The sequence below is a fragment of the Gigantopelta aegis genome, chromosome 5, assembly GCF_016097555.1.
Source record: "Gigantopelta aegis isolate Gae_Host chromosome 5, Gae_host_genome, whole genome shotgun sequence".
NCBI classification, from domain to species: Eukaryota; Metazoa; Mollusca; class Gastropoda; order Neomphalida; family Peltospiridae; genus Gigantopelta; species Gigantopelta aegis.
In genome coordinates this window covers 16044502-16058955 of record NC_054703.1, presented here as the reverse complement: position 1 = coordinate 16058955, position 14454 = coordinate 16044502, and the positions used below count along the sequence as shown (strand labels likewise).

The window sequence follows — 14454 nt, the reverse complement described above, 5'->3', positions numbered from 1 at the left end:
CCACAACAAGCATGCTTGAACATTTATTTGATTAAACATGTTAATTTCTGACATGTGACCTGACAGTCCTTTGTGGGAATACATAGATACAGTTAACCACCTCGGTGTATCCATTCAACTGATTGTTTTCTTTTCCAACCAGTGCACCACAACTGGTGAACGATTATGGTATGTGTTATCCTGTTTGTGGGGAAGTGCAAATAAAAGATCCCCTACTGCATTAGGAAAAATGTAGCGGGTTTTGTTTCTAAGACACTGTTAGAATTACCAAATGTTTGACATCCAATAACCTACGATTAATTAATCAATGTGCCCTAGTGGTGTCGTTAAACAAAATAAACTTTACATACAATCAAAAAGAGACGTCTGTGGAATAAAGGCAATGAGTTTCCTCTCTCACTATCTCTGTGGTCCATATGTCTAGTGCCATATAACAATAATAAAACTGTGTAGAGTTAGGGGATAACCCTACTGTGTTTTCCGATTTGCGGACATATATCGGTGGTTTTACTAATAGAGAATAATATGTTCATTTCTGATATAAAAACTTCTCAGTATTTAACGACTTCTGGATGTAATATGAACGCTATAGAAATTGTCTTTATGACGTCATTACAAAACAACCCTGTTCTTTGCTTAACTTATGATGTATTTCTGCCAGAAAATTTGCGACCGGTATATCAGTGATTTTATCACCTGAAATATTTAGCAGAGATCCAATCAGATTCGTTCTTACAAATGTGTTTGTGTTTCAGACGGCCGGTTTTCTAGTGGACTGTAACAAGAATGAGGAGGACTTGATGATTGTGGTGGGCGTGTCTCTCGCTCAGGAGCAGAAGAACTTCTACGACTATCTCCACTTCTCACCCATCAAGGTAAACTATCTCCACTTGTCACCCATCAAGGTAAACTATCTCCACTTCTCACCCATCAGGGTAAACTATCTCCACTTCTCACCCATCAAGGTAAACTATCTCCACTTCTCACCCATCAGGGTAAACTATCTCCACATCTCACCCACCAAGGTAAACTATCTCCACTTCTCACCCATCAGGGTAAACTATCTCCACTTCTCACCCATCAGGGTAAACTATCTCCACTTCTCACCCATCAAGGTAAACTATCTCCACTTCTCACCCATCAAGGTAAACTATCTCCACTTCTCACCCATCAAGGTAAACTATCTCCACTTCTCACCCATCAAGGTAAACTATCTCCACTTCTCACCCATCAAGGTAAACTATCTCCACTTCTCACCCATCAAGGTAAACTATCTCCACTTCTCACCCATCAAGGTAAACTATCTCCACTTCTCACCCATCAAGGTAAACTATCTCCACTTCTCACCCATCAAGGTAAACTATCTCCACTTCTCACCCATCAGGGTAAACTATCTCCACTTCTCACCCATCAGGGTAAACTATCTCCACTTCTCACCCATCAGGATAAACTATCTCCACTTCTCACCCATCAAGGTAAACTATCTCCACTTCTCACCCATCAAGGTAAACTATCTCCACTTCTCACCCATCAAGGTAAACTATCTCCACTTCTCACCCATCAAGGTAAACTATCTCCACTTCTCACCCATCAAGGTAAACTATCTCCACTTCTCACCCATCAAGGTAAACTATCTCCACTTCTCACCCATCAGGGTAAACTATCTCCACTTCTCACCCATCAGGGTAAACTATCTCCACTTCTCACCCATCAAGGTAAACTATCTCCACTTCTCACCCATCAAGGTAAACTATCAGCACTTCTCACCCATCAAAGTAAACTATCTCCACTTGTCACCCATCAAGGTAAACTATCTCCACTTCTCACCCATCAAAGTAAACTTATCAGCACTTCTCACCCATCAAAGTAAACTATCAGCACTTCTCACCCATCAAGGTAAACTATCTCCACTTCTCACCCATCAAAGTAAACTATCTCCACTTCTCACCCATCAAAGTAAACTATCGGCACTTCTCACCCATCAAAGTAAACTATCAGCACTTCTCACCCATCAAAGTAAACTATTTCCACTTCTCACCCATCAAAGTAAACTATCGGCACTTCTCACCCATCAAAGTAAACTATCTCCACTTGTCACCCATCAAGGTAAACTATCTCCACTTGTCACCCATCAAAGTAAACTATCAGCACTTCTCACCCATCAAAGTAAACTATCAGCACTTCTCACCCATCAAAGTAAACTATCAGCCCTTCTCACCCATCAAAGTAAACTATTTCCACTTGTCACCCATCAAAGTAAACTATCGGCACTTCTCACCCATCAAAGTAAACTATCTCCACTTGTCACCCATCAAGGTAACCTATCTCCACTTTTCACCCATCAAGGTAAACTATCTCCACTTCTTTCCCATCAAGGTAAACTATCAACACTTCTCACCCATCAAGGTTGTTGATGGTGATTTCACAGTTGTTGATATTGATTTCAGTTGTTGATGGTGATTTCACAGTTGTTGATGGTGATTTCAGTTGTTGATGGTGATTTCACAGTTGTTGATATTGATTTCAGATTCACCTGAGTTTCTCTCTACAAGGCGGAGGTGACAGCGACAAGCCGACTCAGATCCACGCCAACGTCCTCAACGTCTTCCTACAGAGCGTCGGCGTTGTGCTCACAGACATACAGGACGTCGTCTTCAAGTGAGCACCATTAACCCTTTCAGTCCTAATTTACATCAATGTAACTGATAATCCTATAATCTTATATAATGATGTGTGGACCCACTTTTCTTTTCACTGTCCTCTCCGCAATTTAATATGTCAGTCTGTGGTATGTGCTGTCCTGTCTGGAAAGTATATAAAACAAATTTTCTTTGCTGCTAATAGAGAAATGTTTGACATCTAGTAGCTGATTAATTAATGTGCTCTAGTGGTTTTGTTAAACAAGGGGGAAAGTCCCGCAATTCTCATCGCAATAAGAGGACTCATTGGAAGAGTGTTAGACCCTCCCATTGGCTCTATGGATGCCCGGACTAGACTACTATCCTTAGGGGAATATGCTTTTAGTTGAGACCAGGGCCCCGTTCCATGAAGCGATCTTAGCACTAAGATTACCTTAAGTACATAAAGTAGCTATGCAGTTAAGGTGCTCTTAGTGCTAAGATTACTTCAAGTTTTCCCCTGTTTTTTCTATGGAAAAGAGCATGTAATATTTTATCTGGTGAGTCTGCCACGTCCTTTCCCCTTTCCACACATGGTTCAAATGAAATTTTATATTGTCGGTGGTGGGTAAATGTAAAAAGAATTACCCTTCTCCTCTTGACAGCCACATACCCACATTTGATAAATTCTGAAACTGGCATTAGATAGCTTTTTTTTTCTTTCTTGCAGGTTGGGTTACTTTGAACGGTGTCACAACTTCTACAACAAGAGTCAGCTGACTAATGAGATGACGCGGCACTACGCGGGACAGGTGAGTTCAGCGTCTGTACCAATAGCCGATGTATTCTTAGTGCTGGGGTGTCGTTACCCATTCGGGGCGGGACGTAAACCAGTGGTACAGCACTCGCTCGATGCGCAGTCGGTCTGGGATCGATCCCCATCGGTGGGCCCATTGGGCTATTTCTCGTTCCAGCCAGTGCACCACGACTGGTATATCAAAGGCTATGGTATGTACTACCCTGTCTGTGGGATGGTGTATATAAAAGATCCCTTGCTGCTAATCGAAAAGAGTAGCCCATGAAGTGATGACAACGGGTTTCCTCTGTCAATATCTGTGTGGTCCTAAACGACATGTCTGACGCAATATAACCGTAAATAAAATGTGTTGAGTGCATCGTTAAATAAAATATTTCCTTTCTTGTACCAATAGCTGATGTATTTTTCGTGCTGAGGTGTCCTTATCCTTTCATTCATCCATTCAGTGTCTATACAAAATAATACAGCATCATGCCAACACTAACATGTTAAATATCTGTACTGATGAAAAGAAATAGGGTACGACACCAACACTGATGTGTTAAATATCTACCGTATTTCCTCTAATAAGTGCTCAGGCGCTTATTCATTTCAAAATGGTTGCAGACCCGGTGCTTATTAGAGGCCCGGCACTTATTAGAAAAAATATGGTGCATGTATGTTAGAAAGATGGATAGAAATAAGGCATCATGCCAACACTAAATCTTTAAATATCTATACTGACAACAACAAAAAAGGCATCACACCAACATAAATATCTATACTGATGGAAACAAATAAGGTATATTATATAATCTTTACACCACTTCAAAACAAAAATTAATGAATCATTTTGGCATCATCAAGTTTTAGATGACCTCATTACAATTGGTGACAAATTACGATAGCATGGTTACTTTGTTCTGTGTTCCAGGCAATAAAACAGATGTACGTGCTCGTGTTGGGGCTGGACGTGCTGGGTAACCCGTTTGGTTTGCTGCGCGGTCTCTCTGAAGGAGCAGTAGATCTCTTCTACGAACCCTACCAGGTATTTAGTCAAAAATATTTAAAAATAATTCTCACGTATTAGTGGTTTATTTACGGCTGGGAGACATAGTCCAGTAGTAAAGTACTTACCTGATGCGTGATCAATCACTGTCAGTGGGCCCATTCAGCTATTTTTCATTCCAACCAGTGCTCCACAGCTTGTGTAACAAAGGCCATGGTATGTACTATCCTAGCTGTACCGGCCTCGGTGGCGTCGTGGTAGGCCATCGGTCTACAGGCTGGTAGGTACTGGGTTTGGATCCCAGTCGAGGCATGGGATTTTTAATCCAGATACCGACTCCAAACCCTGAGTGAGTGCTCCGCAAGGCTCAATGGGTAGGTGTAAACCACTTGTACCAACCAGTGATCCATAACTGGTTCAACAAAGGCCATGGTTTGTGCTATCCTGCCTGTGGGAAGCGCAAATAAAAGATCCCTTGCTGCTAATCGGAAGAGTAACCCATGTAGTGGCAACAGCGGGTTTCCTCTCAAAATCTGTGTGGTCCTTAACCATATGTCTGACGCCATATAACCGTAAATAAAATGTGTTGAGTGCATCGTTAAATAAAACATTTCTTTCTTTCTTTCTTTATCCTAGCTGTGGGTTGATGTTTATAAATGAGTCCTTGTTGCTAATCGGAAAGAGTAGCCCATGAAGTGGCGGCAGTGGGTTTCCTCTCTCAATATCTGTGTGGTCCTTAACCACATGTCTGATGCCACATCACTAATTCATTTTTTTTCAACTTATTTTCGTAAATTATATCCAATTAATGTTCAAGCATGCTATCCTGGGCACACACCTCAGCTATCTGGGCTGTCTGTCCAGGACAGTGGGTTAGTTGTTAATTGTTAGTGGTTAGTGAGAGAGAAGAGGGTGTAGTGGTCTTACACCTACCCATTGAGTTGTTAAATGTGCTCCGAGTGGGAGCCGGTACCGAGCTGTGAACCCTGCACCTACCAGACTTATGTCCAATGGCTTAACCACAACGCCACCGAGATTGGTATCACTAATTAAAAATGTGTTGATTACTTCATTAAATAAACCCTTTTTATCTTTTGGTGGTTTTTAAGCAACAAATATAATGTGCCAATACATTGGTCGTATTTTTTGCGTTAATATCTTGATCACATTAAGTTCATGTTTATAATAATCAGAATTGTGATGTATGGGAGAAAACTCCAGTGTATGTTCAGTTACAATATTGTTGTAAGGGAGATAACTCTTGTTTTAGGTGTAGTTGTTTTGTACATTAACAAATAATGTTTTCTTTTTAAGGGTGCTATCCAAGGACCGGAAGAATTTGCCGAGGGTCTGGCGTTGGGAGTTCGCAGTTTGTTTGGACATGCTGTTGGTACGGTCTTTGTTCCGTCATGTCGAATTAAATAGAGGACATTACGCGATAGGCCATTATATACTATTTATCTCACAAGTGGTTTCCAATCATATTTTGCGAGAGAAATGAGTTGGATAGATTGTTAAACAATTAGTTGTATAATAAATGGTAACATGAGTGTAGTGTACTATTTCTTACATATCTTCAAAACAAGGTCTAAATAAAAATAAAATGGTCTCTTCCAACAAATGATTTACATTGCTTTTTGCTTTCACAAGTAATTGGTATAAGTTGCTGATCAATATCATTTGTATTAGTTTCATTTGACCGTTCAGATCTGACATCTAGGTCATCACCATGGTACAGCCAATCAGATGTCTTTAAATTAGACTCCAGTATATGTGGCATTTCAGCATGGAATATCATAAATCTGGCACATTGTCCTCTGAAAAGAGTGTGTAGAAAAGTAAATCTTAAATGTCACATTTAATTTTGTGTAAATGATTGGATACAAATGTTAATGTGAATATTATATGACACTTCCCGCTAGAACACTAATACTAAAACTGTAATGTTTGTCCACTAGGTGGTGCTGCTGGAGCGGTGTCTCGTATCACGGGAACGCTGGGGAAGGGAATCGCGGCCCTCACTCTGGATGACGACTACCAGAAGAAACGTCGCGAACAGCTGAACAAACGACCGGCCAGTGCCAGAGAAGGGTTCGCCCGCGGTGGAAAGGGACTTGTTATGGTGAGTATTCTATTGATCCTGCATGGGGCGGGACTTAGCCCAGTGATACAGCGGTCGGTCTAGGATCGATCCCCATTGGGCTATTTCTCACTCCAACCAGTGAACCAGTACTGGTATATCAAAGGCCGTGTATGTGTTATTCTGTCTGTGGGATGGTGCATATAAAAGATCCCTTGCTGCTAATTGAAAAGAGTAGCCCATGAAGTGGCGACAGCGGGTTTCCTCCCTCAGTATCTGTGTGGTCCTTAACCATATGTCCGACGCCATATAACCGTAAATAAAATGTGTTGAGTGCATCGTTAAATAAAACATTTCCTATTCCTATTGATCCTGCACAGTCAGTTTGGGATCGATCCCCGTCAGTGGGCCCATTGGGCTATTTCTTGTTCCAACCAGTGCACCACGACTGGTGTATCAAAGGCCGTGGTATATGCTATCCTGTCTGGGATGGCGCATATAAAATATCCTTGCTATTGATGAAAAAATGTAGCAGGTTTCCTTCTAAGACTATGTCAAGATTACCAAATGTTTGACTTCCAGTAGCCAGTGATTAATAAATCAATGTGCTCTAGTGGTGTCATTAAACAAAACAAACTTTTAAAACAAAGTATTGACCCTTTAAATGTACAAGCATGTACTGTGTTGGAAATTTGGGGGATTCCCCAAGAGCCTATTTACATATTCATACGCTACTTCTCGCTGTTTTATTGGACGTACTTTTAAAATACCAACGTTGAATCTTTTTCTGATGCACCGGCCTCGGTGGCGTCGTGGCAGGCCATCAGTCTACAGGCTGGTAGGTACTGGGTTCGGATCCCAGTCGAGGCATGGGATTTTTAATCCAGATACTGACTCCAAACCCTGAGTGAGTGCTCCGCAAGGCTCAATGGGTAGGTGTAAACAACTTGCACCGACCAGTGATCCATAACTGGTTCAACAAAGGCCATGGTTTGTGCTATCCTGCCTGTGGGAAGCGCAAATAAAAGATCCCTTGCTGCCAATCGGAAGAGTAGCCCATGTAGTGGCGACAGCGGGTTTCCTCTCAAAATCTGTGTGGTCCTTAACCATATGTCTGACGCCATATAACCGTAAATAAAATGTGTTGAGTGCGTCGTTAAATAAAACACTTCTTTCTTTTTCTGATGCAATTTTCTGATGCGGTTTATAAACTTTGTGTGACGTCGTGTGTGACGGTGACAGGAATGCAGAAGTAAGTAACGGCAACAATGCCGAATTATGAATCTTATTGTCGTGATGAGTATTTGGAATACCGTATATCTTCGCCTATAAGTCGAATTTTTTTCACTCCAAAATTATTTTATAACTTAGGAGGTCGACTTATAAGAGGGTAAAAAAATTTCACCCAAAAATATTACCGTTTTGGGGATTATTTTACAAGTTTTATTGTTGAAGTATGCTCTGTATTTATACTCAAATATGTTAATTTGGCACATTTATTTTTTATAACCTATTTTTTTTGGCATTATAACGGTTTTGGTTATGCGAAAACACGTGCGATCTCACTCACATGCCAAGACAACAGTCCACTTAGTTAAAATAACAGTCATCACTAATAGCAAAAATGTAAACAATACTAACTACCTGTTGCCTGAATTTATTTTGAAATCTGGTCACTGGCATTAATGGTTGTTCAAACATGTTTTTGTCGGTGATTAAACTTCATGAATATTACTGAGCTTTCCCTTAAAATAGACTGATTTCTGCAGTTCACTAGAGCAATAGCGACACACATCATTTGGTACAAAAACCAGTGTACTTTCCAGAGTTATCCTCCTTACATGTATTAATATGGCGGCAAAACATGTGATTAACCGATGATACATTAGTTCATAAAATAAACTCGAATGTAAATGCACTTTTACATTCGAGTTTATTTTTATGAACTAATGATACATGTACTTTCAGTTTTATCATAGTGATCTGTTGTCAATGTTTATAAATAAAGTTATTGTCTTTTCACAAAACCATGCTGTACAGTGCCATATAGTAACAATCAAACAGCTTTCACTCTCTACTAAGGGAATATTTCGTTTTGGTGCTATGTAGTTTGATTGGAATGTTGCGATGTACAAAACGTGAAAAACGAAGTTTATAAAATAATTTTCTTTTGTTCAGATATTGTACATTATTGTTCTTATGTGCTGAAAATAAGAAATACTTCAATATTTATAAGTTCTTTTTCATGGGTCGACTTATAAACGGGTCAATTAAAAAAATACGTTTTTAGGGCTTGAAATTAGGGACTCGACTTATAGCCGAGATCGACTTACAGTCGAAGATATACGGTAAGTGAAATCGGTAATAATGGTTGGTATAGTTGTTAATAAAAAAATAAAATATAAAAAACATATTAGGAGCAGCAGTTGTATTACATGTAACAACATATTTTTTTTAATCTGCTTGAGCTCTAATTATTTTATCAGGTAGATGACTTCAAACACAATGGTATAGTGACCATGTTTTTGTTAATGCTGCGTTCATGTCGCTGGTAAAACTCAATTTGTGACTGTATAACCAGCATGAACGTCTACAAATGAGAAATAAAACATAGTTATCCCCTAATTGTAAGGAAGCCCATGTGTTAGTTTTAACTTGAGATGTTCTGTGTTTCAGGGTGTGTTTGATGGTGTAACAGGAATTGTACGGAAGCCCATGGAAGGTGCTAAACAAGAAGGCGTCTCAGGATTTTTCAAGGGTAGGTTAAACAATAACCTTTGACCTTTAACATGTCACTTTGTTAGTGCTTACCTCAGCAGTCTCTGAAACTTACATCAGTGATAGATGAGAAGTACTTTGTAGAAGTTAATTTCAAGCACATCACCTTATTTCAGTGACAAACAAGATATATATCTGAAGAGTTCGATCACAAACCTACCATTATCTCTCTCTCTCTCTCTCTCTCTCTCTCTCTCTCTCTCTGTGTATGTGTGTGTGTGTATATATATATACTGAACAAAATAAGAAACTTCCGCTAACTTTGCTTGAACATAACTTGATGAAAACAAACCGGGGGAATAATTGTTATATATGCGTTTAAAGAGTGTTCCATGATGCATCGTTTGGTGCAAAAATCATGGCCATAGGTTAACAGAAACTGGGAGAAATTTTGACCAAATGTGGTAGGGGTTAAAAAAACCAAACACCCACTTAATAACGGGTATGACCACCTCTTGAATTGACCACTGCAGTGCATCGCAGACGCATAGAATTGACCAAAGTGTTGATTTCTGCCTGTGGAATATTGTTCCATTCCTGAATGAGCGCTTGACGAAGTTCGTTGACGTTAGCGGGTGGCTATTCCACACATGCTCGATGGGGTTGAGATCAGGACTTTTAGCTGGCCAGTCATCAATGAAATCAATGTTATTTGTCCTAAGAAAATTTACAGTGTCTCTAGCTGTATGAGAGGTGGCATTATCATGCTGAAAAATCGAGATGTTGGCGTTGTTATGGAACAGAGGAATGACGTGATGAGCGAGAATGTCATCGCGGTAACGTTGAGCATTTAAATTGCCATCAATGACGACTAGTGGTGAATGATAACCATGGGCAATGGCTGCCCAGACCATGACACAATCTCCACCCCCGAAACGATCTCGTTCAAGAACACAACAGTCAGCATAGCGTTCATTTCTCCTACGGTAGACACGCACCCTGCCATCACCACGTTGTAAAGAAAAATCTGGATTCATCCGAAAAAAGAACGGTATTCCAGCGTCGACGTATCCAACGATGTGTACACGTGCCCAATTTAAGACCATTTAGAGACGATGACGTTGCGTTAAAACGCATCCGACGTAAGGACGTCGTGCATGTAAACCGTTCTCCCCCAGCACGATTACGAACAGTTTGCCCACTGATTCGGTTATTATGAAGCCCAGGTGTGTTAGCAGCAGTAGCAGTGGCAGTTTTGGAATCGATTGCCGCAAATGCGTGTTCAGGATATAGCGGTCTTGACCACGTGTTTTTGTAACACGCAGACGTCCACGACGTGGCAAGTCGTTGGTGCTTCCTGTCGTTCGAAATCTTACGCGAAGATTTCGTATCGCTCGACTAAAACTCCCCAACATGCCTTGCAACGTCTCCTGTCGACATGCCAGCATCAAGCATGCCAATCGCCCCCTTGTTCGCGTAAATTATTGGTATTCTTGGCATACTAAAAATGCTACAAGGTAAAAAACGTTAATTTTTTTTACAAATTTTGAAGCGTTTTCGTTCACTTGACAACAATGTCCGTAAGACAAGTAAAACAAATTGACCGAATACTACACGGGACATGTCGAACCATGCATGCACGTGTAAACTGAATTTCACGTTGTCGACGAATAACAGTGCAAAAATAATCGATAAAATTCATGAATCCTGATAATACAGCTCAAGGCTAATACTACCTATATAATTTCATTACACAATAAGTTCTTTAACACAACAAATACTATATGTACAAATCGGAAGTTTCTTTTTTTGTTCAGTATATATATATATATTACAGTCAAACTTCGATAACTCAATCTTGAAGGGGACGAGGAAATAGTTCAAGTTTCAGGGAGTTCGAGTTTTCGAAATTAATATATAAGAGTTCAGATTTGAAACTGTATTGCAGCTGGTTGCAGCATTGCAGCTGGTTTATTTCGCTTAATATTGTAAGAAGCGTGCCCTCTGAACTCTAAAAAACAATGCATCCTCAGTTGAAAGGTGAAGTAATATATCAGTCACCTCACCTCACCCCACGCCACCCCATCTCATCCCACCCCATCTCATCCCACCCCATCCCAGCTGTTGGCGTTTTCGACACCTGTCGTACATTCATTTTGTGTATATTGTAAAAGTAAGTTTTTAAAACCGATCTGGCAAACCCATATTATCGGGTCCTTCCCCAGATTGCTCGATCTGTGATGTATAAATTTTTAACATAACTAAATGACTGGTAATTGATAAACATTAACTGATACATAAATAGAAAAGCTAAAGTTTGACACGATTCACGCCTTTGAGAGCAAAAACAAACAGTGCTAACAATTATTACAAATGCTCTTTGAAGTTCACCAGACTGTGTCTGTAATTAAGTATTACGTAGCGAGGCTCTCCCCCACGGACGAACACCGACTACAAAACATAGCATCATTTCGTTCCGCTTAGTCGGCGATCTGTTATTCTGTAATTATCACCCTAATCCTCGACAGCCAAGACCACCCGAGACAGGCACGCTTCGCTTGTTTGACATGATTGACAATATATATTAAAATACTATCGGCAACGACAGTTTGATCAATCCACACATGTCGAGTTTTAGAGGTGCATACTCTATTAAATCTTTATGGCAGGACCAAAGAATTAGGTCGCGAGATTGAGGTTATCGAGTTTTCGAAGTTTGAGTTTTCGAAGGTCGTTATTACTAGTTTGTATAGCAACTCGGCCGGGACCGTCGCTTCAGATCGAGAGATCAAAGTTTTCGAGAGATCGAAGGTGGAGTGATCGAAGTTTGACTGTGTATATATATATAATAATGCACCTCTTATCAAAGGTATTGACAATCAAACTCAAAAGGATGCTTGACAAGAATAATAAAAGTTAACTTTTATTTCATTTAATAACACCACTCAAGCACTTTGGTTAATTAGATACTTTGTCTTCAGAGAAAAGCTTTTTTTCTAGTGGTTCTTTTTATTTTTTGGTTACGTCATTCTTTATTTTGTTTTTTTTACTAAGACTGCTGCAATATTTTAATTTTCAGGAATGGGCAAGGGGCTTGTTGGCGTGGTAACCAGACCGACAAGCGGAGTGATTGATTTTGCAAGCAGCTCATTTGAAGGAATCCGAAGGTAAATTAAAAGTTTTCTTTGTATTATCTTTTTAAAATATGATTTGTCTTCACCAGTACTTCATGACTGGCATATCAAAGGTAATTTAGTTTGTGATCTTCTCTGTCTGGTTCAGTGTCAGTATTACTCAGTAATTTGATTAATTCAACTTTTTAATCGAAAGAACAAACAATGCATTAAAGGGTCATACCCTAGTTTCAACCCGTGAAAATTAACACTAAGTTTAGTTAATCTACAAACCTGTAACACATTTGGATAAAGTTACAATTGAGTGAAACATGAGTCTGTGACTTTGAAATGGTGAAATACCGTCTAAAAATAGACTAAAATTCGACTCCATAACTGTTATTTCTCAGACACACGTACGTTTTTAAAAATATGAGAAATGTCTTTTGTGGTATTAAAAAGACCAGAATGACCAAAAACACTTTGAATGTACGGAAATTGATAATCTAAACAATAAAATCTAAGTAAAGTATGATTTCAGTTATCAAAAACGTGTCTTAATAGTAAAAACTATGCCTTAGTGTTTAAAAAATAGGTTATGTCCCTTTAAGATTTGTCAGGTTCAATTATTATTGAACAAACGAAACACCGAAAGTTCTTCTTTATATTCTTTCATTCAGGATACAATAAAGTTGATTGTTCATGTACATGTAGTTTGTTCACTGTTATTCAGGTTGGCTGAAATGTCTGATGAAATAAAGAGACTCCGGCCGCCACGACGATTCCACAAAGACAAAATAGTCCGGCCGTATAACCACCAGGAGGCGGAGGGATACGCCATACTCCATGTGAGTGATGTTGACATATTTTACTATCACTGTACAGAGATGTCTTAGTATACAGAATCAGGCTCAATGGAGTGATTAGTCTATGTAAAAACCCTAGACTTATTAATCCCTTACTGGTCCAATCAGAGGGGACTATAGGTTTTACTTTCATTTGAGACAGATAATTCATAATTCCTCGTAGCTTGTTAGTTACTGTATAATACTTTATTTTTGCGTGTGAATGAAATTCGTGAAAATATATTCCACGCGAAAATAAACTTTTTATAAAGGCCGACAAAAAAAAAAAAAAAAAATATGTAGTCTCGTTCAACTATACCACATTAGTTTCCGATGTACGAGGCTAGTAGTAACAAAGCGGTGCTCCCTCCTGTCACGGAACAAACCACAAAACACAAAAGCTGTTTAAAACTTTAAATCAAGAACATGATTGTAAGTACATACATGATAATAAAACAATACTAACACTAAAAAGCTTTATGCTGTTTTCCTTCGCATGTGCTAGCGATCAGTTCATCGGACAGAGTCTACACGTGTTCAACGACGGAAGTAAACATGCATTATCACAGTATATTAAAAATGTGGAAGTGAAAAAATCCGGACTGGGCTATGTTCAGATGTTTCACAATTTTATTTTTATTTTTGGCCTGTTAGCCAATCACAAACCGTTTTGAACTAGTATTTTGACGGCAATAAATATTGTTTCAATCAAACTTAAGTTACGGAGTACTAGTAGCTTGTGCCTTCAAATTTCGTTTCGTTTGTTTTCGGTTTTTGTTTTTATAACAATTATAAGGACAATAAAGTCTTGATTGGTTAAAGCAGGAAAACTGTTGTTTTATGTGTATAGCACTCGTGTGTACATGTAGGATTAGTTCTACAGATTAGCGTAACAACCGGCAAAACTAAGTTTCGTTTTTAAAACAAAATTATTGACATCTGTACTTCGTTTTTTTATTGATGGGGTTGGGAGATTCGCGAAAATAAATGTTCGCGAATTGACCCATTTTCATTAAATCGCGAAAATTTGATCCTGCGAAAATAAAGTATTCTACAGTACTCTCTAAATGCACCATCCCACAGACAGGATAGTACATACCATGGCCTTTGTTACACCAATTGTGGAGCACTGGCTGAAACGAGAAATAGCCCAATGGGTCCACTGACAGGGATCAATCCTAGACCCACTGCCCCTCACAACAATGGCTACAAGCTATTGATTAAATCAAACGGATAGCAAACAACAACAGGATATTGCAGCAAAATTAGAGTCTT

At 39.3% G+C, this 14454-nt stretch overlaps 1 protein-coding gene across 5 annotated transcripts in view; it reads left to right on the top strand.

The window, feature by feature from the left end:
* Positions 1-14454, top strand: part of LOC121373312 (vacuolar protein sorting-associated protein 13A-like) — a 197762-nt gene that overhangs the window by 171570 nt on the left and 11738 nt on the right. For all 5 annotated transcript variants that reach the window (XM_041499874.1, XM_041499873.1, XM_041499872.1 and 2 more), the window contains 9 exons: positions 756-875; positions 2528-2658; positions 3349-3430; positions 4349-4462; positions 5738-5813; positions 6382-6545; positions 9180-9261; positions 12301-12388; positions 13068-13182. In XM_041499874.1, the coding sequence (XP_041355808.1) occupies positions 756-875; positions 2528-2658; positions 3349-3430; positions 4349-4462; positions 5738-5813; positions 6382-6545; positions 9180-9261; positions 12301-12388; positions 13068-13182 (972 nt within the window). The remainder of the gene's footprint in view (positions 1-755; positions 876-2527; positions 2659-3348; positions 3431-4348; positions 4463-5737; positions 5814-6381; positions 6546-9179; positions 9262-12300; positions 12389-13067; positions 13183-14454) is intronic.